The sequence below is a fragment of the Oncorhynchus mykiss genome, chromosome 10 (assembly GCF_013265735.2).
Source record: "Oncorhynchus mykiss isolate Arlee chromosome 10, USDA_OmykA_1.1, whole genome shotgun sequence".
Lineage (NCBI taxonomy): Eukaryota > Metazoa > Chordata > Actinopteri > Salmoniformes > Salmonidae > Oncorhynchus > Oncorhynchus mykiss.
Window position 1 is genome coordinate 62567423 of NC_048574.1, and position 27100 is coordinate 62594522.

General features: G+C 42.3%; 2 protein-coding genes and 1 long non-coding RNA gene across 8 annotated transcripts in view; all 3 read left to right on the plus strand.

The window, feature by feature from the left end:
• LOC110534616 (oocyte zinc finger protein XlCOF7.1-like) overlaps nucleotides 1-27100 on the plus strand; it is a 1104347-nt gene that overhangs the window by 168735 nt on the left and 908512 nt on the right. For 2 of the 6 annotated variants that reach the window (XM_036934449.1, XM_036934455.1), the window contains exons 6-7: nucleotides 5308-5417; nucleotides 11877-13318. The exons of 2 other annotated variants lie outside the window; for them this stretch is intronic. In XM_036934449.1, coding sequence (XP_036790344.1) covers nucleotides 5308-5417; nucleotides 11877-12797 — 1031 coding nt within the window. In that variant the 3' untranslated portion in view covers nucleotides 12798-13318. Of the gene's footprint in view, nucleotides 1-5307; nucleotides 5418-11876; nucleotides 13320-27100 lie in introns of those variants that run through there. 2 more of the 6 variants (XM_036934453.1, XM_036934456.1) reach the window with 1 other exon arrangement.
• Nucleotides 16196-19369, plus strand: LOC110534656 (gastrula zinc finger protein 5-1). Its single transcript, XM_021619581.2, has 3 exons — nucleotides 16196-16756; nucleotides 17124-17254; nucleotides 17456-19369. Exons 1-3 carry the CDS (start codon nucleotides 16498-16500, stop codon nucleotides 18623-18625), a joined length of 1560 nt encoding a protein of 519 aa, XP_021475256.2. The 5' UTR covers nucleotides 16196-16497; the 3' UTR covers nucleotides 18626-19369.
• LOC110534732 lies at nucleotides 20832-24494 on the plus strand. Its single transcript, XR_002475159.2, has 3 exons — nucleotides 20832-22108; nucleotides 22592-22918; nucleotides 23069-24494. It is a non-coding gene; the product is annotated as an uncharacterized LOC110534732 (long non-coding RNA).

A 27100-nucleotide genomic window follows, 5' to 3' on the forward strand; every position in this document is an offset into this window, starting at 1 on the left:
GTCCGGTGAACAGGTCAGGATTCCATAGCCGCAGGCAGAACAGTTGAACCTGGAGCAGCAGCACGGCCAGGTGGACTGGGGACAGCAAGGAGTCATCATGCCAGGTAGTCCTGAGGCATGGTCCTACGGCTCAGATCCTCCGAGAAAGAGAGAATTAGAGAGAGCATACTTAAATTCACACAGGACACCGGAGAAGACAGGAGAAGTACTCCAGATATAACAAACTGACCCTAGCCCCCCGACACATAAACTAATGCAGCATAAATACTGGAGGCTGAGACAGGAGGGGTCAGGAGACAATTTGGCCCCATCCGATGATACCCCCAGACAGGGCCAAACAGGAAGGATATAACATCACCCACTTTGCCAAAGCACAGCCCCCACACCACTAGAGGGATATCTTCAACCACCAACTTACCATCCTGAGGCAAGGCCGAGTATAGCCCACAAAGATCCACGCCACGACACAACCCAAGGGGGGCCGCCAACCCAGACAGGAAGATCACATCAGTGACTCAACCCACTCAAGTGACGCACCCCTCCTAGGGACGGAATGAAAGAGCACCAGTAAGCCAGTGACTCAGCCCCTGTAATAGGGTTAGAGGCAGAGAATCCCAGTGGAAAGAAGGGGAACCGGCCAGGCAGAGAGAGCAAGGGCGGTTCGTTGCTCCAGAGCCTTTCCGTTCACTTTCACACTCCTGGGCCAGACTACACTCAATCATATGACCCACTGAAGAGATGAGTCTTCAGTAAAGACTTAAAGGTTGAGACCGAGTCTGCGTCTCTCACATGGGTAGGCAGACCATACCATAAAAATGGAGCTCTGTAGGAGAAAGCCCTGCCTCCAGCTGTTTGCTTAGAAATTCTAGGGACAATTAGGAGGCCTGCGTCTTGTGACCGTAGCGTACGTGTAGGTATGTACGGCAGGACCAAATCAGATAGATAGGTAGGAGCAAGCCCACATAATGCTTTGTAGGTTAGCAGTAAAAACCTTGAAATCAGCCCTTGCCTTGACAGGAAGCCAGTGTAGGGAGGCTAGCACTGGAGGAATATGATAATTTTTTGGGGGTTCTAGTCAGGATTCTAGCAGCCGTATTTAGCACTAACTGAAGTTTATTTAGTGCTTTATCCGGGTAGCCGGAAAGTAGAGCATTGCAGTAGTCTAACCAAGAAGTAACAAAAGCATGGATTAATTTTTCTGCATCATTTTTGGACAGAAAGTTTCAGATTTTTGCAATGTTACGTAGATGGAAAAAAGCTGTCCTTGAAACAGTCTTGATATGTTCGTCAAAAGAGAGATCAGGGTCCAAAGTAACGCAGAGGTCCTTCACAGTTTTATTTGAGACGACTGTACAACCATTAAGAGTAATGCTCAGATTCAACAGGAAGATGTCTTTGTTTCTTGGGACCTAGAACAAGCATCTCTGTTTTGTCTGAGTTTAAAAGTAGAAAGGTTACAGCCATCCACTTCCTTATGTCTGAATCACAGGCTTCTAGCGAGGGCAATTTTGGGGCTTCACAATGTTTCATTGAAATGTACAGCTGTGTGTCATCCGCATAGCAGTGAAAGTTAACATTATGTTTTCGAATGACATCCCCAAGAGGTAAAATATATAGTGAAAACAATAGTGGTCCTAAAACGGAACCTTGAGGAACACCGAAATGTACAGTTGATTTGTCAGAGGACAAACCATTCACAGAGACAAACTGATATCTTTCCGACAGATAAGATCTAAACCAGGCCAGAACTTGTCCGTTTAGACCAATTTGGGTTTTCAATCTCTCCAAAATAATGTGGTGATCGATGGTATCCAAAGCAGCACTACGGTCTAGGAGCACGAGGACAGATGCACAGCCTCGGTCTGATGCCATTAAAAGGTAATTTACCACCTTCACAAGTGCAGTCTCAGTGCTATGATGGGGTCTAAAACCAGACTCAAGCATTTCGTATACATTGTTTGTCTTCAGGAAGGCAGTGAGTTGCTGTGCAACAGCTTTTTCTAAAATGTTTGAGAGGAATGGAAAAATCAATATAGGCTGATCGTTTTTTATATTTTCTGGGTCAAGGTTTGGCTTTTTCAAGAGAGGCTTTATTACTGCCACTTTTAGTGAGTTTGGTACACATCCGGTGGATGGAGAGCCGTTTATTATGTTCAACATAGGAGGGCCAAGCACAGGAAGCAGCTCTTTCAGTAGTTTATTTGGAATAGAGTCCAGTATGCAGCTTGAAGGTTTAGAGGCCATGATTATTTTCATCATTGTGTCAAGAGATATAGTACTAAAACACTTGAGTGTCTCTCTTGATCCTAGGTCCTGGCATAGTTGTGCAGACTCAGAACAACTGAGCTTTGAAGGAATACGCAGGTTTAAAGAGGAGTCCGTAATTTGCTTTCTAATAATCATGATCTTTTCCTCAAAGAAGTTCATGAATTTATTACTGCTGAAGTGAAAGCCATCCTCACTTGGGGAATGCTGCTTTTTAGTTAGCTTTGCGACCGTATCAAAAATGCATTTCGGATTGTTCTTATTTTCCTCAATTAAGTTGGAAAAATAGGATGATTGAGCAGCAGTAAGGGCTCTTCGATACTCCAAGCTAGTCGGAAGACTTCCAGTTTGGTGTGGCGCCATTTCCGTTCCAATTTTCTGGAAGCTTACTTCAGAGCTCGGGTATTTATTTTATTTATTTTACCTTTATTTAACTAGGCAAGTCAGTTAAGAACAAATTCTTATTTTCAATGACGGCCTAGGAACAGTGGGTTCAGGGGCAGAACGACAGATTTGTACCTTGTCAGCTCGGGGATTTGAACTTGCAACTTTGGAGCCATTGGAGTGTATTATGGAGTGCCATTGGAGTGTATTATAAATACATAAATATAAATAATGTCCATATGTGTTGATTAAAAAAAACCTTCCGGTTACTAGTCCAACGCTCTAACCACTAGGCTACTCTGCCGCCCCAGGGAGCTAGTTTCTTATGACAAATGTTTTTAGTTTTTAGGGGTGCAACTGCATCTAGGGTATTGCGCAGGGTTAAATTGAGTTCCTCAGTTAGGTGGTTAACTGATTTTTGTCCTCTGACGGCCTTGGGTAGGCAGAGGGAGTCTGGAAGGGCATCAAGGAATCTTTGTGTTGTCTGTGAATTTATAGCACAACTTTTGATGCTCCTTGGTTGGGGTCTGAGCAGATTATTTGTTACAATTGCAAACGTAATAAAATGGTGGTCCGATAGTCCAGGATCCAGGATTATGAGGAAAAACATTCAGATCCACAACATTTATTCCATGGGACAAAACTAGGTCCAGAGTATGACTGTGACAGTGAGTAGGTCCAGAGACATGTTGGACATGTTGAAAACCCACTGAGTCGATGATGGCTCCGAAAGCCTTTTGGAGTGGGTCTGTGGACTTTTCCATGTGAATATTAAAGTCACCAAAAATTACAATATTATCTGCTATGACTACAAGGTCCGATAGGAATTCAGGGAACTCAATGAGGAATGCTGTATATGGCCCAGGAGGCCTTTAAACAGTAGCTATAAAAAGTGATTGAGTAGGCTGCATAGATTTCATGACTAGAAGCTCAAAAGACAAAAATTTCATTTATTTATTTTTTTTGTAAATTGAAATTTGCTATGGTAAATGTTAGCAACACCTCAGATGGTCACTAATGTAACCAGGAGGTGAGGCCTCATTTAACACAGTAAATTAATCAGGCTTAAGCCAGGCTGGCTAACAGCCTGCTGCCTGGCCTGCACCCTATTTCATTGTGGAGTTAGAGCCCTGTCTATGTTGGTAGATAAGATACGAGCACCCCTCCAGCTAGGATGGAGTCCGTCACTCCTCAGCAGGCCAGGCTTGGTCCTGTTTGTGGGTGAGTCCCAGAAAGAGGGCCAATTATCTACAAATTCTATCTTTTGGGAGGGGCAGAAAACAGTTTTCAACCAGCGATTGAGTTGTGAGACTCTGCTGTAGAGCTCATCACTCCCCCTAACTGGGAGGGGGCCAGAGACAATTACTCGATGCCGACACATCTTTAAAGCTGATTTACACGCTGAAGCAATGTTGCACTTGGTGACCTCTGACTGTTTCATCCTAACATCGTTGGTGCCTACGTGGATAACAATATCTCTATACTCTCTACACTCGCCTCTCTACATATAGCCTACATACAGTAATAGATCTTAAGTGGAAATAGTGATGCGCCTGGCTATGTTTTCTTCATTCATAAAATAAAGTCAATACATCTTATGTTTACATACAAAACACACATAAAGTTGAAGTCGGAAGTTTACATACACCTTAGCCAAATACATTTAAACTCAGTTTTTCACAATTCCTGACATTTAATCCTAGTAAAAATTCTCTGTCTTAGGTCAATTAGGATCACCACTTTATTTTTAGAATCTGAAATGTCAGAATAGTAGTGGAGAGAGTGATTCATTTCAGCTTTTATTTCTTTCATCACATTCCCAGTGGGTCAGAAGTTTACATACACTCAATTAGTATTTGGTAGTATTGCCTTTAAATTGTTTAACTTGGGACAAACGTTTTGGGTAGCCTTCCACAAGCTTCCCACAATAAGTTGGGTGAATTTTGGCCCATTCCTCCTGACAGAGCTGGTGTACCTGAGTCAGGTTTGTAGGCCTCCTTGCTCACACATGCTTTTTCAGTTTTGCCCACAACTTTTCTATAGGATTGAGGTCAGGGCTTTGGGATGGCCACTCCAATACCTTGACTTTGTTGTCCTTAAGCCATTTTGCCATAACTTTGGAAGTATGCTTGTGGTCATTGTCCATTTGGAAGACCCATTTGTGACCAAGTTTTTATCTTGAGATGTTGCTTCAATATATCCGCATAATTTTCCTTCCTCTTGATGTGAATTGCACCAGTCCCTCCTGCATCCCAGCACCCCCACAGCATGATGCTGCTACACCCATGCTTCACGGTTGGGATGGTGTTCTTCGGCTTGCAAGCCTTACTCTTTTTCCTCGAAACATAACGATGGTCATTATGGCCATACAGTTCTATTATTGTTTCATCAGACCAGGAGACATTTCTCCAAAAAGTACGATCTTTGTCCCCATGTGCAGTTGCAAACCGTAGTCTGGCTTTTTTACGCTGGTTTTGGAGCATGGTGTTTATACTTACGTAATATTGTTTGTACAGATTAACATGGTACCTTCAGGCTTTTGAAAATTGCTCCCAAGGATGAACCAGAGTTGTACTTGACCAGGTAATTGACTTAAACGCCATATTTAGAGTTCTCTGCCATGTTTGTAAATGTCTATTTTGTAACCTCTTCCTGCAGTTGATTGGCTGGAGCCTAACAAGGGAGACTGGGCGGCCATCTTGGATTCCCAGCCGGGCGCAGCCAAAGGCTCAGGGGACCATATCACTGAGCAGGACGAGATAGTGGAGGTCAGTGGATGGGACAGAGTCCTCAACTCTGGGCTGGAGAACAACACTGTTAGCCACAATCAGAAACAGACAGTCGAACACAAAACAACAACTGAATTTAGTCAACAGACTGACTGAGTCCCAAATGAAAAAAGACTACAGTTTACTATAGAATACTAAAATACTTAGTATAGATGTCTGTATTAAACTGTAGTATACTGTAAAATACTATACTACACACTGTTGTATCCTCAATCGTGAGGTGCTACAGTGTTTTCCCACCCAATAAACACTAATGCCTGCAAAAACACTACAGTTTTGTAATTCTAGTAGAGTGCCTTCAGAAAGTATTCACACCCCTTGACTTTTTCCATATTTTGTTGTTATAGCTTGAATTTAAAATTGATTAAATTTAGATTCAGTCACTGATCACTGATCTACCCACAATACCCCATAATGTCAAAGTGGAATTATGTTTTTAGAAAATGTTTAGAAATTAATACAAAATTAAAGGGCCTCCCGAGTGGCGCAGCAGTCTAAGGCACTGCAGATCCAGGATCAATCCCGGGTAAGGGGAGGGTTTGGCCGTCCGGGATGTCTTTGTCCAATCGCGCTCAAGCGACTCCTCCATGTGGCGGCCGGGTGCATTCACAGTCACCTCGGTCGCCAGCTGTACGGTGTTTCCTCCGACACATTGGTGCAGCTGGCTTCTGGAATTAGCGAGCAGTGTGTCAAGAAGCAGTGCGGCTTGGCGGGGTCGTGTTTCGGGGACGCATGGCTCTCTACTTTTGCCTCTCCAGACTCCACACGGGAGTTGCAGCGATGGGACAAGACTGTAACTATCAATTGGATATGATGAAAATTGGGGAGAAAAGGGGTAAAAAGTACCCCCCCACACACACAAAAAAAATCTAATTTAAAAGCTGAAATGTTTTAAATCAGTATGTATTCAAGCCCTTTGTTATGGCAAGTCTAAATAAGTTCAGGAGTAAACATTTGCTTAAAAAGTCGCATAATAAGTTGCATGGACTCACTCTGTGTGCAATAATAGTGTTTAACATGATTTTTGAATGACTACTTAATTTGTACTCCACACATACAATTATCTTTAAGGTCCCTTAGTCGAGCAGTGGATTTCAAACACAAATTCATCCACAAAGACCAGGGAGGTTTTCCAATGCCTTGCAAAGAAGGGCTCCTATTGGTAGATGGGTAAAAAATAACAAAAGCAGACAATGAATATCCCTTTGGATGGTGTATCAATACACCCAGTCACGACAAAGATACAGACGTCTTTCCTAACTCAGTTGCCGGAGAGGAAGGAAACCGCTCAGGGATTTCACCATTAGGCCAATGGTGACTTTAAAACAGTTAATGATTTTAATGGCTAGGAGAAAACTGAGGGTGTATCAACAAGATTGTAGTTACTCCACAATACTAACTTAAATGACAGAGTGAAAAGAAGGAAGCCTGTACAGAATAAAAAATATTCCCAAAACATGCATCCTGTTTGCAATAAGGCACTAAAGTAAAACTGCAAAAATACAAGGTGTTATGTTTGATGCAAATGTAACACAACACATTACTGAGTATCACTCTAAATATTTTCAAGCATGGTGGTGGCTGCATCATGTTATAGATTTACTTGTCATCCGCAAAGACTAGGGAGTTTTTTGGGATAAAAAGAAACAGAATAGAGCTAAGCATATGCAAAAAAAACTAGAGAATGTAAAAAAACATTTTTTGCTTTGTCATTATGGGGAATTGTTGCGTAGATTGATGAGGGGAAAAAAACTATTTAATAAATGTCAGAAAAGGGCTGTAACCTAAAAAAGTCGAGGGATATGACTACATTCCGAAGGCACTGTGTTCCCTAAAGGTTATCGAAAAGAGCAGAAGCGCTTAACTATCCGTTCACACCCCAGTTCTACCTACCTAAACCTTTATGTCAAAGATAATAAAACAAAAACACTATAGTAAATGCTACAGTAATATCAGCAAAAACACTTCCGTAAATACTACAGCCTACAAAAACACTAGTGTAAATACTACAGTATACTACAGTCTGCAAAAGCACTACATTCATTGCTATAGTATATACTACAGTTATTTTACTATAGTAAGGGAAAACCCCCATGAAATGGACAAAAATGAATGGCAACATATTGGTATTGGACGAAACATATACACAATCGCAAATACCACTGAAATGGACGGCAGATCATCCTAACCGTATGGCAAGTGGCATATGGCAAATGTCAAGTGTCATACAACAAAAATCCCAAAGATGGTGAGTGCGCTCCGCCGTAGATTTTCAAATTGAAAATGGACACAAAGTCAAGACCCACAGGTCAAATTTTGAAAATGTAAGCAAAAAATCTAAAGTACAACCACCTCTAAAAAAAAAAAAATCCTTTCTGGACTTTTTTTCTGAAAAATGTTCAATTATTTTGTCAATTATACATATATAATAACCGTGTGAACATACCTTTGTCTTATTTTATTGAGTTTGTCCATAACGCCTATGTTTTGTCCATTTGCATTATATAATCATAGGAAGTCAAAAGTCAGTAAACCATGTCCAAATGGCATAAGAAATGTCCAACTGCCATACATAAGTATTGAAAGTACCAAATCAGGATGTTATGTCCATTTGCCATCTTTGAACATAGGAAGTCGGTTTCCGAACCCAAAAGTCAGTGAACCATGTCCAAATGGCATTTATACTGACCAAATGATATATATCACTATGTTAAGCCCTGAATCAACGTAGGTCTATTTGTCATGTTTGATCATTGGAAGTCATATGAAGTAAGAATTTGGTGCAATGAGAGAGAGAAGTGGGACTCGTTTTTTAAAAGAGTTTTGGAAAAACGTCCAAATTGATCAGGGGCGCCCTCTATTGGTTGGGCACGGGTGGGGGGTGCTCCCTACCCGGCCCTTGACCCCTTGCACTCCCCTAAAGGCATTAAAAAACATTTTAAAAATGTGCTACTGGTAACCCGTTCAGGTAACCAGGCGTACAGCTGTCCATTTGCAATATCTTACAATGGGAATTTACATCACGAATTTGACATGCTCTAATATACTGCAGAAATGCCCAATTGACTGGCCCGTTGAACTCGGGATGGCAGGGCAGTGATGGTGGTTCCTCTCCATTGCTCGTTGGTGTTGATTTCAGCATGTCCTTTTGGTGATGGGAATTCCCTCATACTACCCATCCCGGATCCGGGAGCGTAATCATCGCCTGAAACTAATCAGCATAACGCAGCGGACATAAATATCCCTAGAAAATCTTCCTATTCATGAAAATCACAAATGAAATATATTGAGACACAGCTTTGCCTTTTGTTAATCACTGTCATCTCAGATTTTCAAAATATGCTTTTACAGCCAACGTAAGTTTATCATAGCCTAGCATAGCATTATGCCCTGCTAGCAGCAGGCAACATTTTCATGAAAATAAGAAAAGCAAATCAAATTAAATAATTTACCTTTGAAGAACTTCAGATGTTTTCACTCAGGAGTTTCAGGCTGCTTACCACTCTCTCCCAAAATACATAATCCAGGAGGATCCTCTTGATGGGGCTGTCCATATCGGCAGACTGTGATATGGCCATTTCTTGAAGAGATTCCTTCCCCTCCAGGAGACTGTCAAACATGATGACAACACCACCCCAATGGGTGTTGCTGGGCAGCTTCATGTGGTGCTCTTATTCTTCTCACTTTGCTTTAGATTGTTGCTATAACTTGATGACCCTTCACATACCTAACCATTTCCTTGGCTCTCTTGTAGAGTGTATCCATTGTTTTCAGTGCCATGATTTCCTTGAGGAGCATATTCAATGCATGAGCAGCACAGTCAATGGGTGTGAATGTGAGGGTAGGAGTGAGGGTAGGCCTCCTCCACTTTAGACCAAGCAGCCTTCATGTTCGCAGCATTGTCTGTCACCAATGCAAATAGCTTCAGTGGTCCAAGGTCATTGATGACTGCCTTCAGCTCATCTGCAATGTAGAGACCAGTGTGTCTATTTTCCCTTGTAGAATACTGGTTGAGGGGTGGAGATGTAGTTAATTATTCCTTGCCCACGAACATTCGACCACCCATCAGAGATGATTGCAATACAGTCTGCTTTCTCTATGATTTGCTTGACCTTCACTTGAACTCTGTTGAATTCATTTGCATCCCGCAAATGAGTAGATAAAGCATGTCTGGTTGGAGGGGTGTATGCTGGGCAAAGAACATTCAGAAATGTATCAGAGGTGAACCATTTGCATACACTGCTCGAGCAAGACATTCATCAGCATTTCTCTGACTATGTTCCTCCATTGAATAAAAAAACCTTCTGATTCCAGGAGGACCAGGAGCTGTTGCTATCGATAAGGTGTATGATTCATAATTTTCACCTTGAATAGAAGGAGAAGGACTTTTGTCAGAGGTTGTGAGCGCTGAGGGAACTTTATGCACTTGGCTACTTTATGCACTTGGCTAGATGATTATGCACTTGGCTAGATGATTATGCATCTTTGTTGCATTCTTCACATAATTTGGCACAGTATTTTCTACATTAGTTGCAGTGCAATGTCTACACACATCAGATAGAGCCTGTGGCATTTTCCTGTAAAGATTAGAGAAAATGAGTGAAAACCCCAAATACAATTACGTGTACAGTACAGATAAATAGTTAAGCTGTTAGATTAAACAACTCCTTTGTAAGATAAATGTTTTGAAATGAAATGTATGGAAAGAGGTGAATTAACACTCCTCAGTTAGCAGGCTCAAGCAAGCTAAAACAACAGGCAAGAAATAACTAACAGAAATTGTTACCAAGTTAGAAAGGATTTAAACACACTTTGCTGTAGGCTACTATTTACAAAAAGTCATGTATGTCATATAAAATATATTTCACTCCACCCAGTATTGTATTCGAAACTTACCAGAAAGCATGTAGTCCTTGGCTCAGACAGTGTAGTAGAGTGGACTCAATAGTGTCTCATAAGTGTGCAAGATCTTGAGAATCAGCTGTACATGTGATGGAAGAATGCACTGGGCATGCAGAGGGTTGCAATTCCATTGAATTGGGGATTGTTTAACCAAAATATGCCACAAGACCTAGAATTACCTTGTGTATCCCACAACAAAAGGTTCACTGTTATAAGCTAACTTATTTGATGAATTTAAGCAACATTTCCCAAATTCCAGGGCTTAGCTATCCATGGAAAATGTCAAGAAATTTACCGGAAAGTTTCCAGACCCTTTGCAACCCTACTCAGGATACACCACAAGAACATTCACACGGCCCACGTATAGAGTATAGTGACATGTGATGTAGTACTTGTTTGTTTGTAGTTAATTCCGTTGTTTTAGATGTAGTGGGGAACTGGATGAGGTGAACTGAGGAAAGAATTAGTATCATGAGGCAGAGTAGAAGGTATGGTGATGGTTGGTGTGATGTCTGTAAAAATGCTTCACTGATGAAAGGTGACAATCTGTGTCCTTATAGGTTTATATTTTATAATGGGGAAATGATCCTGCCTTAAAGGCTCAGTGCAATCAAAAACATGAGAGATTTAGATGTATTTTCTCATTGATGTTAGAATAATACTGTGAAAATGTAAAAATTATAATACCCTTTTAGTGTAAGAGCTGTTTGAAAAGCCCACCTGAAATTTCTGCCTGTTTTGATGGGGTAGAGTTTTGTCCCTGCCTGGTGGCAAACTAGTTAATAGACCAATAAGATAGTTCCAAACCTCTCTGCCAATAACAATTAGTTTGTTTTCCCCTCCCCACTCAGACCATTCCCAGACAGTCCCAGCTAAATTCTTCCTTGAGAAATTGCTCTTTGCTAAGAAGCTATTTTTTTTTTTTTTTACCATTTAAATTGAAAAAAGTCACAGTAAGGTGCTTAATTGTTACTCAGAAATGATTAGATACGGAGATAAAAAAACGGCTGCATTGGCTCTTTAATTCATGTTTACTTTACATAAAGTAGTGAAGCTGTGGGTAATGTCATGTTGAACCTTTTCCAAAGTATTCTAAAATGAACTTTATCAAAGCGAAGGTATCAGATTTACAGAAGTGTTGCCATAGTGAGAAAAGTTATTCTACTTCACGTATCGTTTTGTGTAATAAAAGTGCTGTAACATTATTTGAGTGTATGACCATTTTGTTGAAGTTAAATACAAAATTGACTCTGTACTGACTGACTTGGTTATTTTTGTATCATTGCAGGGACTGAGTTTCCCGTATCTCAATCGAACCAAAACATTATACTTAATTCTTGAATCAAAACGTGGACATTTTTTTTAAAAAAATTAAAAAATAATCCAATGACTCCATATTGTTATGTACTTGAATCACAGTGTTACAGATGGGCTTGACTGTGGTTAACATTTTATAATATCATGTCATGTTTGTGTGTACAGCAAATAGTTTCTTATATAAACCTTTATGCTTTTCTGTTCAATTTGTCTTCACAGTCTGCATTCCATGAAGACCAGCTGATGTCCGATGTTGCTGACGGGAGAGGCTGGACCTCTGCAGCGGCTGGTCACAAACCCTGGCCACGGATCAGAACCCTGGATCAGGAGCCGTTGCTCTTCCTTCCCGAGTCGCAACTAGGACCCAACCGTGAGGGAGAGAGACTCCACCACACAGAACACAACCAGTGGACAGGTGGACTGAACAACCCCAGTCCTGGTGGTCATCAGAGAGGCAGAGACTCCAGTCTGCAGCCCAGACCCTTCTCTTCACAGTCTCAGTGCAGGGATGGAGCAGGGCCTGGTGCTGATAGAGATAGACCCTCCTGTTCCTATGATACAAACACCACAGTATCCATGATGAAAAGATCCAGTCACCCTGGGCTTCAGCCTTCTCAGAGCGTGGTGGGAGATGCTCCTTGTGGTAGTCTTTCAGGAAGTCTGTCTTCAGAGTCTCGTCTAATGCCTGGTGACTGGGTTCATAGAAAGTCTGGATCTGGGTCTAGCCTTCCTCAGTTACCTCATGGTTACCCCACCAATACAGACAGGGTCAGGATGGACGTTCACCACGAGAAGTACCTATCCTATAACACAGCACACAATCCCAACAACACCCAAACAATGGCTAGAGGTCAAGGAGGGAGCTCGAAGACTAACCACCTGAGGGTGGTGGCTCCTGCTTCTACCTCCTCTGGTGTCATTGGTTCACAACGTGTAAGGCCGAGCATTAGGACGGACGCCGACAAGCCGTACGCCTGCCTCACGTGTGGGAAGCGCTTTGCTGAGGCGAACTATGTGAAGAAGCACCAGACTGTTCACACTAAGGAGAGGCCCTTCAAGTGTAAGCTGTGTTACAAGAGCTTCTCCTTCCAGAATAACCTTATCAGACATAGGAGTGTCCACAATGGGAAGAAATCGTAGAAGTGTGTGAGATGTACGCAGGGGATATCTGGGAACCATTCTTTAGTTGACAAACACTACATGACCAAAGCTATGTGGACACCCCTTCAAACTAGTGGATTCAGCTATTTCAGCCGATTGTATACAATCGAGCACACAGCCATGCAATCTCCATAGACAAACATTGGCAGTAGAATGGCCCGTACTGAAGAGCTCAGGAACTTTCAACGTGGCACCATCATAGGATGCCTTTCCAACAAGTCAATTCATCAAATTTCAGCCACGAGCAACAACGGCTCAGCCACGACGTGGTAGGCCACACAAGCTCAGAAAACGGGAGCGGCGAGTGCTGAAGCTCGTAGCGCTTAAATTGTCAGTCCTTGGTTGCAACAATCACTACGAGTTCCAAACTGCCTCTGGAAGGAACGTCAGCACAAATACTGTTCATCGGGAGCTCCATGAAATGGGATTCCATGGCTGAGCAGCCGCACACAAGCCTAAGATCACTATGCGCAATGCCAAGCGTCAGCTGGAGTGGTGTAAAGCTCGCCGCCATTGGACTCTGGAGCAGTGGAAACGCTTTCTCTGGCGTGATGAATCACGCTTCACCATCTGGCAGTCCAATGGATGAATCTGGGTTTGGTGGATGCAGGGAGAATGCTACCTGCCCAAATGCATAGTTCCAACGGTAAAGTTTGGTGGAGGAGGAATAATTGTCTGGTGCTGATGATTCTGTGCTTCCAACTTTGTGGCAACAGTTTGGGGAAGGCCCTTTCCTGTTTCAGCATGACAATGCCTCTCTGCACAAAGCAGAGGGGCATTGTCATGTAACTGGGCACTTCTAATGTAACTCTATGGCAGCACCCAAGGGGATTGAATTTTCGAGCTCTACCCTAAGATTTGCCCGTGACGTGGTGTCCATGAGTGACAGAACACGAGCCAATCATGGCGCAACTAGAGAACATTACCAACCCCTACGTTTCATATTTTCAGCTGGCTGCCCCACCACCACAGAAAGCACTGAGCTAGGCTGAAACACCTGCATTTTGGAGCTGCCTTGCTCAAGAAAGCAAAAAAAGAGACCATGTTTGTATGTAGGCTTTATTAACTCATTTTTTGTTGTTGTTGCAAACAATGTAAAATAAAAAATGAACTGATATGTGACATGTATTAATGCCAAAATAACATTCAACCCCGTTTAGTTTTAGCAAAAAATGTGGGGCTCAAAACAAAACCGCTTTACTGATGACATTTTGCACAGGCACAATCTTTCCACTATTTTGGAATTTAGTTTTCTCCACGGGTCCCTAAACCTCCTTGCTTCAGCGAGCGAAGCTGAAGTCGAAAAGACAACTTTACAGGTGTCAACTATATTAGCATAGGCTAACAGTGATGCATTCATTTGATTTATGCCATTATTCTGTAGTTTTATTTAGTCTTCTAAGGCAACAAGTCATGGCAAGAGAAGCTTCATGTATCTAACTGTAGACAAACAGGTGAAAACATCACACAACACCCATGACAGCCTACTATGTGAAACTCAGCCTGGCAGACCGCGAAAAAAACAAACATTATAAACGGCATACGATTTTACATGCCACTGTATCCCGTCTAAAATCAACATAAACCATAGCCGGATTTCTCATAATCGGGATACGAGTTTATCCGGGATATTGTAAACGGGACGTGAAATTTATATGCCTCAACTCAAAAACAGAATACTTGAGTATCTTCGAAAAATAACGGGATATTAGTGCTCATGTAAATGTTTGGCGATAAATGGAACTATTTCTAGCAGAAGATATATGAGACGCATATGCATAACCATGGTAGTAATTGAAAGGGAACACTGGAGATTATGGGGAAATGCAGACCGAAGATGAGGACACCACGGTTTACCTGACTGAATCCAAACATTACACTGGATTTTATGTGCATTTTACATTTACAGTACTTTCTGCAGCATATGTCTAATGAAACCTTATGACTAAAGGAAAGGGCTTTCAATTATTAAATGTATTTTTTTTATTTTTTTATTTTGCCATTGAGTAACTGAAGCTTGGAACACAGCCCTAAATCCCCACTACCACATCACTGTTTACGCAATCCAAAAACAGTTCATATTAGATCGCAATCTGGATCAGGTGGGCATCATTTGAAAGCTTATCCTATTGCCAAAAATGCCTAGGTAAATTATTAAATAATGTAGGCTTTTCATAAGGCCCAACGAAGTGTTTAAATAAATTTGTCTTTAAGGATTCGGCATTCACCAATATGTCACAACAAGCGCAAAGACCTGATACTGATCCTGGTTTCCGGTGCAGAAATGGCTGTTTATATAATCTCATTACGCTTTAAAAATGCACAATTTGGAGTTGCCTTAGTTTGTCTCGTCCCATTTTGTCACACATCGGACTTGGATAAGTGTTGTGCTATTAAGAGGTTTAGAAGGCATTACATTTTTTTAAGGTATCTGTAACCAACAGATGCATGTCTGTATTCTCAGTCATGTCAAATCCATAGATTAGGGCCTAATGAATCTATTTAATATAAACTGTAACTCAGTAGAATATTTGAAATTGTTGCATGTTGCGTTTATATTTTTATTCAGTATATCTCAAAAATATAAACACAACATGCAAAAATGTCTAAGATTTTTACTGAGTGACAGTTCGTAGAAGGAAGAAATACTACTCCGCTTCTTGATATGCCACACCTGTCAAGTGGATGAATTATAAAGAACAAAAATATAAAAATGTGCGCCAAACTTCCAAAATCGCCCAGCAGTGGTAACTCATGTTGGCTATGGTATCGATTTCGCCAGCGGCATATCATGTTTTATGAAATATCACTTTTGAGAGCAGCGAAACTGTCAAGACGTTCTCCCTTTTTCTGTATATATTGGAAGTTATTTTTGTCCAGTTTCTGTGAAAAATTTGGACTCATTACGTGTGATGCCCATTGAATGACTGGTGTCAGTGACTGTGGGAAGTCTGTTTAGGAACGTCAAAAAAAAAACAAAAAAAAAGACTGCTTGTTTTATCATAAAAAAATTGCACTTTCCTCTGTTGGACCTACAGTAACTGTCAACAACCCCTACTGTGGCCCTTTCCCTATAGCCCTTCCAAAGTCACTGGGTAGTAAGTAGGGAGTTACCGCTAATCAGACATTTGTTTGTGCTCCTCTATAAACGTTCATCTATATCTGTTATGTGAGTTAATGTTATGTATCTCCTACTGTTGCAGTGTTTCCCAACCCTGTTTCTCGAGTACCTCTGGACAAGCACACCTGATTCAACTTGTCAACTAATCATCAAACCCTCAATAAATTGAATGAGGTGTGTTTGTCCGGGGCTACAATAAAAATGTGTACTGTTGGGGTACTCGAGGACCAGGTTTGGGAAACACTGGTAGTTTACATAAACAGTACCGTATTTCAAAGAGCAGCGCGCACAAACTTTTCATTTAGCCACACCCTTTACACTGAAGAGAGAGAGTGTTATTGGTTGGCATCATAGTTTAAACGGAAATGAACAGTGGCCAACAACAATTTCCACGTTAGCGTTTTTATTTAGACCTTTTCTTAACACCATAGGACTCAAAATATGACGTTTAACTGCACAGCATCGCATACGTACCCCGGGTATTGTTTAATTCGCGTTGGAGACAGGACTTGGTTGACAGATGTTATCTAGGTAACCCTAGCTAGCTAGGTGCTAACAATGGATAACTGTATGGTTTTTCACACTCAAATTGCCTCGATATTGGAGGTGCTAGCGAATGCAGCCGTGGCAGATATCTGTAAACTCGTAGAAGACGAATATGCAGTGTTTCGTTTGGAAATTTCTCAAAGCCAGAAAGAAAACGGGGCATTGCGGAGGAAACTGCATCTTTTGGAACTAAAGGTGGCACGAGAGCGCGTCGTCGTCAGTCGTCCCAGTAGTGTCAAGATCCTCGACGGATACAGAGGAATGTCAAGAGGTAAATTTTTCCATTCAAATATGTAGCTCAGTGCCTGTCGCCCCGTTCACCTCTGCACATTTGTTCAGATGTTACCCAGAATTGGGTCTTGGTCAGTTTTTGAATAGTATGCAATAATTCCCCTGATTACTTAGTTATCTTATTCTAATAACTTTTTTTTTTTACTGCATTTCCTGTTCACTTAGTGAAAACAATGTGATGCATGGCACGATCTAGTGACCTGTAAATAGTACATCAATAAGTAATGAGAAGCGTTACCTTACATCCATGCCAATTCTAGACAGTATTAAAACTGTAAATAGTGTACAATATACAGTTGAGCATTGACAGTAGCTAAAGACCTATTTTCCCCCAATCACACTCTCAGGTGAAGGAAATCTAACTGGAGGCCACAGGAGCTTTGTGAAGCCAGCGGTACACCATACATGGAGAGATGACCAACCGATCACTATTGATGAGGGTAGTGGAACCTCAACCCAGCACGTTATCGTGATAGAGGTTAGTGTAATAGTGTTGCATAAAAAATTACAGTTACTTTGTAATCAAATGTGGCCTGTTTAGTTCAGAAAGGCTCCACTCAGCTATTCACTTACATCCTAATTTATCTGCCATAGGGGAGCTTGTGTTGTGAGACTTCCCTACGACATTGTTATCCAATTCTACTCATGTACTGGTAATAACCTCCTATATTTTGGTCAGTCTGCAGATGCAGAGGCTACAGGTCCTGGGGTCAAGCTGGAAAAGACTGAAGGAGAGGTGGAAACACGGCAAAGAAGAGACATCCAGACTGGAGCTCATCCTGTAGCCACAAAGGACCCCACCATCGCCCCAGCGCCGCCCAGGAACCGACGCAGCATCACAGAGGTCAGTGGAACGCCGAAAGCCACCCTGAAGTCAGAAACAGACACAGAGACTTCAACTGTAACACACAGGCTCTTACACCCAGGATCTGACCCAGAGAGACTGGTGCCACTGGACTGTCCTCCCGTTCCCGGCTCAGACTACTTACCGGTATTTCATCAGAGCCAAAGGACGGTTCATTCCCATGGTGATGGTGACGCTTTAGACACTGGGGTTGATCTGTCTTGTTCTTACGCTACAGAGATGGACCCTGACAACATGACCTTGGGTTTAGAGACACAGACTGATCTGTCTAGAGGGGACTGGAACCAGTACAGTAGTACTGTATACTCTGAAGGGTGCCTAGATAAGAAAGGGGAAGTTATAGTGGTAGATGAGGTGAAAGTGGAGGGCCACGCTCCTCCCACATGGAGTGCAGATAGTCACCTAGGAGTCGGACACTCACAGGGCAGAGATTTCTTAGATTACAGGGGAGGTTCAGAGACAAATCAACATTTTGTCACCCACTCACCTTTACACACGCTCAGGGATCGCGACCCAGTATCTACGTCGATGGGGCCTCCTGATTCACATGGCCACGTCCTTTTCGATCAGGTTTTGAACTCAATCGACAGGGTTAAAGCCCAGGCTCAGGGAGGGGGAGCAACATCAAGCAATAGTAAAGAGAAACGGTTCCTCTGCATGTTCTGTAACAAAGGCTTCAGCTGCCCCCAGAAGGTGGAGATCCACCAGAGGGTCCACACAGGGGAGAAACCCTTCAGCTGTACCCAGTGTTACATGTGCTTTGCCCAGGCTGGTGATCTGAAGAGGCACCAGATGGTCCACACAGGGGAGAAACCATACAGCTGCCCCCAGTGTGAGAAGAGGTTCTCTCGCCAGCACCAGCTGAAGAGGCACCTGAAGGTCCACACGGGAGAAAGGCCGTTCGCCTGTGCACACTGCAGGAAGAGGTTCTCAGAGAGAAGCTACCTCAGGATACACCAGGAGAAAAACCATTCTACTCTATAACATAGAAAGTCACCATTCCACTCGATACCATCTGACTTTAGAACAAACCCTGCATTAAATACAGATGAATTGTAATTGTTGTCAACAGAAAAGACCCACAGATGCATTTGGAACAACGAGAGTAACCGATTTCAGTGTTCAATATTCCTGGGTAGAATATTGCATCCAGTGTGATATACACTGTATACAAAACATTAAGAACCTCTGCTCTTTCCGTGACATAGACTGACTAGCTGAAGACTTTGATCCCTTATTGATGTCACTTATTAAATCCACTTCAATCAGTGTAGATGAAGGGGAGGAGACGGGTTAAACAAGGATTTTTAAACCTTGGGACAATTGAGACATGGATTGTGTATGTGGGCCATTCAGAGGGTGAATGGGCAACATTTAAGAGCCTTTGAACGGGTTATGGTAGTAGGTGACAGGCGCACCGGTTTATGTTGAGAATTGCACCACTGCTGGGTTTTTCACGATCAACAATTTCCAGTGCGTACCAATAATGGTCAGACACCAAAAGGACATCCAACCAACTTGACACAACTGTGGGAAGCATTGGAGTCAACATGGGCCAGCATCCCTTTTAAATACTTTTGATACCTTGTAGTGTCCATGCCCTGACTAATTGAGGCTGTTCTGAAGGCAAAGGGGGGTTTGCAACTAGAGGTCGACCGATTATGATTTTTCAACACCGATACCGATTATTGGAGGACCAAAAAAAGCCGATACCAATTAATCGGACCATTTTTAAAAAATGTATTTGTAATAATGAATTACAACAATACTGAATGAACACTTATTTTAACTTAATATAATACGTCAATAAAATCTATTTAGCCTCAAATAAATAATGAAACATGTTCAATTTGGTTTAAATAATGCAAAAACAAAGTGTTGGAGAAGAAAGTAAAAGTGCAATATGTGCCATGTAAGAAAGTTAATGTAAGTTTTTAAGTTCCTTGCTCAGAACATATGAAAGCTGGTGGTTCCTTTTAACATGAGTCTTGAATATTCCCAGGTAAGAAGTTTTAGGTTGTAGTTATTATATCGATTATAGGACTATTTCTCTCTATACCATTTGGATTTCATTAACCTTTGACTATTGGATGTTCTTATAGGCACTTTAGTATTGCCAGTGTAACAGTATAGCTTCTGTCCCTCTCCTCGCTCCTACCTGGGCTTGAACCAGGAACACAACGACAACAGCCACCCTCGAAGCAGCATTACCCATCGCTCCACAAAAGCCGCGGCCCATGCAGAGCAAGGGGAACAACCACTCTATGTCTCAGAGCGAGTGACGTTTGAAACGCTATTAGCCCGCACCCCGCTAACTAGCTAGCCATTTCACATCGGTTACACCAGCCTAATCTCGGGAGTTGATAGGCTTGAAGTCATAAACAGCTGCTGGTAAATGCACTAAAGTGCTGTTTGAATGAATGCTTACGAGCCTGCTGGTGCCCATCATCGCTCAGTCAGACTGCTCTATCAAATCATAGACTTAGTTATAACATGATAACACACAGAAATACGAGCCTTAGATCATTAATATGGTCAAATCCGGAAACTATCATCTCGAAAACAAGACGTTTATTCTTTCAATGAAATGCGGAACCGTTCCGTATTTTATCTAACGGGTGGTATCCATAAGTCTAAATATTCCTGTTACATTGCACAACCTTCAATGTTATGTCATAATTTCGTAAAATTCTGGCAAATTAGGCGGCCCAAACTGTTGCATATACACTGACTCTGCGTGCAATGAACGCAAGAGAAGTGACACAATTTCACCTGGTTTATATTGCCTGCTAACCTGGTTTTCTTTTAGCTAAATATGCAGGTTTAAAAATATATACTTCTGTGTATTGATTTTAAGAAAGGCATTGATGTTTATGGTTAGGTACACATTGAAGCAACGATACACACCGCATCGATTATATGCAACGCAGGACACGTTAGATAAACTAGTAATATCATCAACCATGTGTAGTTAACTAGTGATTATGATTGATTGATTGTTTTTTATAAGATAAGTTTAATGTTAGCTAGCAACTTACCTTGGCTTACTGCATTCGCGTAATAGGCAGTCTCCTCGTGGAGTGCAATGAGAGGCAGGTGGTTTGAGCGTTGGACTAGTTAACTGTAAGGTTGCAAGATTGAATCCCCCGAGCTGACAAGGTAAAAATCTGTCGTTCTGCCTCTGAACGAGGCAGTTAACCCACCGATTTCCGATTGTTATGAAAACTTGAAATTGTCCCTAATTAATCGGCCATTCCGATTAATCGGTCGACCTCTAGTTGCAACTCAATATTAGGAAGGTGTTCCTAATGTTTGGAATACTCCGTGTATAAGGCATATTTAAGCCTAAAAAGTATGTTACATATTATGCTTAACTGTGTAGGTTATATAATGTTCACAAATTCCTATTTCATTACTTCTGATAAACTGAAAAATATTTTATAGTTAATCAAGTTCATCCAGATGTTTAGTTGAGATAGTACATTTGACATTTTAGTAATTTAGTAGACACTCATTGTAATCCCTCAATAAAGTAGGTATCTGCAAAGTCAGTGCTAGTAGGAAAAGAGAAAAGACATGGGATGCATTTAAGATACTCTGTCCTGGGTTGCCAGGACCGAGAAGAGCTTTGACTGGGCTGAGCTTGAGTTGACCTACCTGTAGGCGTGGGACTGCCAAGAGACCAAAGGTGGCAGAACGGAGTACTCTGGTTGGGGTGTAGGGTTTGAGCATAGCCTGAAGGTAGGGAGGGGCAAATCCCTGTGCTGCTCCGTAGGCAAGCACCTTGGTCTTATAGTGGATGTGAGCTTTGATTTGAAGCCAGTGGAGTGTGCGGAGGAACGGGGTGCGGAGGAGAGGGGTGAAACGGGAGAACTTAGGAAGGTTGAACACCAAACGGGCTGCAGCGTTCTAGATACGTTGCAGGGCTTTTTTAATGTATTTTTTATTTTACCTTTATTTAACTAGGCAAGTCAGTTAAGAACCAATTCTTATTTTCAATGACGGCCATCAGCTTTGATTTGTACCTTGTCAGCTCTGGGATTTGAACTTGCAACCTTCCGGTTACTAGTCCAACGCTCTAACCACTAGGCTACCCTGCCGCCCCTGGGCTCCCCGCTTGATGGCACAGGCGGGGAGCCCAGCCAACAGAGAGTTGCAGTAGTCTAGATGGGAGATGAAAAGAGCCTGGATTAGGACCTGCGACACTTCCTGTGTGAGGTAGGGTTGTAGTCTACGGATGTTGTAGAGCAGGAACCTGCAGGAGCGAGTCACTGCTTTGATGTTTGCAGAGAATGACAGGGTGTTGTCCAGGGTTACGCCAAGGTTCTTTGCACTCTGGGAGGGGGACACCGTGGAGTTATCATCCATGATGAAGAGGTCTTGGAGCAGGCAGGCTTTCCCAGAGAGGAAGAGCAGCTCCGTCTTGTCGAGGTTGTGGGCCAACATACAAGCTGAGATGTTTGCCAGGTACGCAGAGAGACGTGTGGTTTTCATATGGTGCAATTAACTCTTGTTTATGTTTAAAAACAAAATGGTAATTTTTATTCTAAGACTTTCATTGAGACTTTCTTTAGTATACATCACATCTGATCTCACCCTGTTCTGCATACATACAACAGCTCTTTATAACCAATATACACTTACTAAATATACCTACACATACCCACACACTAACTAACACCTACTGTACACGTCAAAATAGTTTAGCTAGGTTTGTCTGATGATGACATCATAGCAGATTAATATATATATATATATATATATATATATATATATATATATATATATATATATATATATTTATCCATCATGATGGGTTTAACAACAACAAAGTTCTGTAACAGTATAGGACTGAAAAGTAGTGGGGATGGGTAAACACTCCATGTTGAAAGTGTGTTTTATTATCTGAGGGAGTGTATGTCTGTGTAATCTGTGTCACCTCTCTTCCAGGAGGAGGAGGGTCCAGAGCAGATGCGGGTGTGAGGAGGGTCTTGGGGAACATGGTCATGGAGGTCAACAGGACTTCAATCAAGTACAGACTGAATGAACAACAGAGACAGAATGCAATATGACATTTCATTAAATTGTTTGGGGAATGGTCTCGTCACCAAGGGAAGATCCTCTGAGCCAGATGATGTTATGGCTGGTAGCCCTATGCAGGGCTGCTGGCAATTTCCTACTTTGAGACTCTTTGTGGATACGGCGCCTGGTCTTTATTCATTTTGTCTTAAGTGTGGGACCATGCCTTTGAATTTTCAAACCATTAAAAAGTGTCAGGTAATCAAATCAACTAACAAGTTTGCATAGTACTCATAGTAGTCCCTCAATTTATAATGTATGAACTTGACCAGGTAATTGACTCAAGTTCCATATGTAGAGTTTTCTCTGCCATGTTTGTAAAGTCTATTTTGTAACCTCCTCCTACAGGTGGTTGGCTGGAGGCTAACAGAGGAGACTGGGAGGCCATCTTGGATTCCCAGACCCAAACCAGTGGAGCCAAGGTCCCACTGGACATCATCACTGAGCAGGCCAGGATCAGAGGCGACATAGTGGAGGTCAGTCGATGGGACAGCGTCCTCAACACTGGGCTGGGGAACAACAATTTTAAATAACCAGAAACACAGTTGTGCAAGAATCCACACTTGGACTTGGTCTCTATGACAACAGACTGGCTGAGACCTGGGAGAGGCATAGATTTGGTCTGCGGGGACGGGGAGGTGTCCATATGCGGCAGGAGAGAACAGGCACAGATTCGGCTACTGATGCTCCATCCTGTTCCTATGTTTGTGATTTAGAGAGATTGATGGTGCCTCAGGTTAACCCACTAACAGGTGCTGCCTTCAGCCTGCCTTCTATAGGATCTATCAACTGGAATATGGACCCTGCAACAGACACTTCCTGGCCTTCCTCCTCCTCACAGTCTCCTTATGTTAAACCAGACCTCAGGCAATGCCAGTGCCTCAACGGCTACACAAGCCCATTGACAAATGACAGTATTAGTAATGCTATCAGCAGATCTGGTAGCAGAGAGAAGTGCTTCCCGTGTTCGGAGGATGCGCACGTGGCAGAAACCATTCAGCTGTCATCTTTGCCGGGCAAAGTTTCTCCCAGTTGTCCAACCTGAAGAGGCACCAGATGGTCCACACTGGGGAGAAGCCTTACAGCGGTCCCCAGTGTGAGAAGAGGTTCTCCTGCCAGCACCGACTGTACGCACTGCGGGAAGAGGTTATCAGAGAGGAGCTACCTCGGGATACACCAGCAGAAAATGGATGGGTGTTCACCACAAGAGACATGTAACACAGCATACAATCCCCAAAACAATGGCTAGTGGGCAAGGAGGGAGCTCAAAGACAGGCTCATGCCTTCTACCACCTCTGGTGTTTTTGGGTCACAACGTGGGAGGCTGAGTGTTCAGACTAAAGCCGAAAAGCTGTATGCCTGCCCCACGTATGGGAAGCGATTTGCTGAGGCGAACTACAGTGGGGCAAAAAAGTATTTAGTCAGCCACCAATTGTGCAAGTTCTCCCACTTAAAAAGATGAGGCCTGTAATGTTCATCATAGGTACACTTCAACTATGACAGACAAAATGAGGGGAAAAAAATCCTGAAAATCACATTGTAGGATTTTTAATGAATTATATCCCACCTCGTGACGTAACACTGCCTGGCTGGGGAGCTTTGTGCACTACTCTGCGCACAGGCATAAAAGTTTGTCTTATTTACTATAAAGTCTACAAAGTGAGACTTTTTTCCTTGTGTTTCTTGGTTATTTACATTGTTTTGTTTTTACTTGTTTTTCAATGTTAGTTTGAGTCTGCTGTTTGTACACAATAAATGAAAGAGGGATTGGGTAGGACAAGTTTTTGCGTCGTCTTTTAACTCCAAAGCAGGAAGAGGAACTGCAATTTTGATAAGTGTTGTGTCAGCAACACCATATCTGAATCCTCAGGCAGGTTTGTTTTGGTGCATATGTATTCAGTCTATTGAATATTTATGCTCCTGACTTCGATGACCATATGTTTATTCAGAATGTCTTCCTTCAGGTTGCTCAAGCACCACCAGGATGGCTACTGGCTGGAGGATATTTTAATTTTTGTTTAGATACAGTTCTTGACAGGTCATCTGATAAACCTTCCCCTCTTATCAAAGCCGCCAAGCTCACCTGGTCATTCATGAAGGATCTCAATTTACTAGTCATCTGGAGACCGATGCACCCACAGGATAGGGACTATTGTTTTTAGTCACACACACACACCCACAACTTTTTGCTATCAACCCAACTGTTTCATAGTGTTAGATACCGATTATCTCCCAGATTGCTTCGTGACCCTTCTCCTCTGGTATTATCAATCTCCATTCCCACCAAGGTAAATGGAGCATATAGATGGACTATATTCTACACTCCTAAAGTTTGTGCATTCATCAAAGAGCAGATCAATATTTTTACTTTGACAAACAAACTCCGCTCCTGACAGTTTCAGTCTTTGGGACGCATTGAAAGCCTATCTGAGGGGACAGATCATTTCCTATACTAAAGGGTCGAAGAGAAAACACGGTGCGGAACTGAATGTCCTTTTATCTGAAATCTCTGCGCTAGAGAGAACCTACCAAAGAGGCCCGACTAAAGATCTATACAGGCTTTTGGTAAATTAAAAATTGAGATATAATACTCTGAACACATATCAAGGTGAGAGGGCCATCACTAAATCAAAACAGCATTACTACGAGTTTGGAGAGAAAGCACACCAAGTATTGGCATGGCAACTGAGAGCAGAGGAAAGTAAGAGGACAATTAATGCAATAGAAACTCTTACTAATGAGATATCATTCGACCCTACTGAAATTAATGATACTTAAGAAATATGATGAGGACCTCTACACTTCCCAATCAAGCTATGATCTTTCAGAGATCAACTCTCTTCTCTCCTCTCTCAACCTCACATGCCTGTCAGAGGAAGACAGAGAGAGCCTGAGTGAACAGTTCTCAGTCTGAATTGTTGGAGGCCATTAAATATTTACCTTCTAATAAATGTCCTGGGGAGGATGGCTTCCCTCCAGAGTTCTATAAAGAATTTAGGGAGCTGTTGGTACCCTACCTTATGGAGGTACTTATAAAAGCCTGGCAGGACAACTGCTTTCCAGAGTCTTTCTGTCAATCTGTGATTACAGTAATTCACAAGAAAGAGGAAAAACCCACTAAAGTACACCTCCTAAAGACCAATCTCTCCTTTAATACAGATTGTAAACTGGTCACCAAGATGGTATCTAAGAGATGGGATTCATGTCTCCCCCCTGTTGGTCAACCCAGATCAGACTGGCTTCATAATTAAGATGATCCTGTTTTTAAAATATAATTCACCCTGCTGACAAAAACAAAAATACCTACTGTCGCAGTCTTCCTCGACGCCGAAAAACGCTTTTGATCGGGTCGAATGGCCATATCTCTTTCGCGTCTTAGAAAAGTTTGGTTTCGGCATCGTGTTTGTAAATTTGATCAAATCACTCTACAAATATCCTAAAGCCAGGATTGCATCAATGGGATGACTTCCTCCTCTTTCCCTCTCTATAGGGGGAACAGACAAGGTTGCCCAATTAGCCCCCAACCTCTTCACCCTCGCTGAGGCCATTAGAACGTGCCCTGACATACATGGCTTTGAGGTGGGCCCCCCCATACCCATAAATTATCACTTTTTGAGGACGACCTCATCTTATTTCTAACAAACCCAGAACATTCACACTCTCACTTACAGAACCCTTTATAGTTATTTCTCTGGATATAAGGTCAATTTTGATAAAAGCGAAATCTTACCGTTGTCTGTCTTTGACCTCCATACCATCAAGCATAAATTTCCTTTTAGATGGTCGTATATTTGGGCGTAATGGTGGATGGTAACCTGAACAACCTATATAAACTCAATCTGGCCAGCTTGATGCAAAAGGTGGAGGTTGACCTGTGTAAAAGGATGGATTTACCGCTCACTCTACTGGGTAGAATTAATGTAATTAAAATGAATGTCCTGCCCAGATTTCTATACTTGTTTCAATCTCTCCCTATCCCTGTGCCCGCAGGATTATTTTCCTCTCTCGACAAGCTGACCAGATGGTTTATCTGGCACAGCAAAACCCAGAGGATTAGCCTGGACAAACGGACCCTTGATTACAGTCAAGGGGGGCTTAAAACCTCCCCAATTTCAGAATATATTACTGGGCTGCGCAGTCTAGATTTCTGGCTCAGAGGTTTGACAATGGTCCTTCTCCCTCATGGTTGAACGTTGAACAGTTTGAGGTACATGAGGACACTGGGGCAGAATTGTTTTACAAATGGGACATGAAATCTTTACAAACTATTCACAGACAACCCTTTAAATATACATTCAGACGAGAGGGATTTCTTTCCCCTAAAACCTCTCTATGGAGCAATCGATAGATTCCCATGTTTTTCCAGAATAGTAACTTTAG

What these genes read in the sequence shown, in the direction of transcription:
- LOC110534656 (XM_021619581.2), top strand. Translation starts at nt 16,498, where the DNA reads ATGGATAACTGTATGGTTTTTCACACTCAAATTGCCTCGATATTGGAG. An exon ending in ATACAGAGGAATGTCAAGAG is followed by an intron (nt 16,757 to 17,123) that starts GTAAATTTTTCC and finishes TCACACTCTCAG; the next exon opens with GTGAAGGAAATCTAACTGGA. An exon ending in AGCACGTTATCGTGATAGAG is followed by an intron (nt 17,255 to 17,455) that starts GTTAGTGTAATA and finishes TATTTTGGTCAG; the next exon opens with TCTGCAGATGCAGAGGCTAC.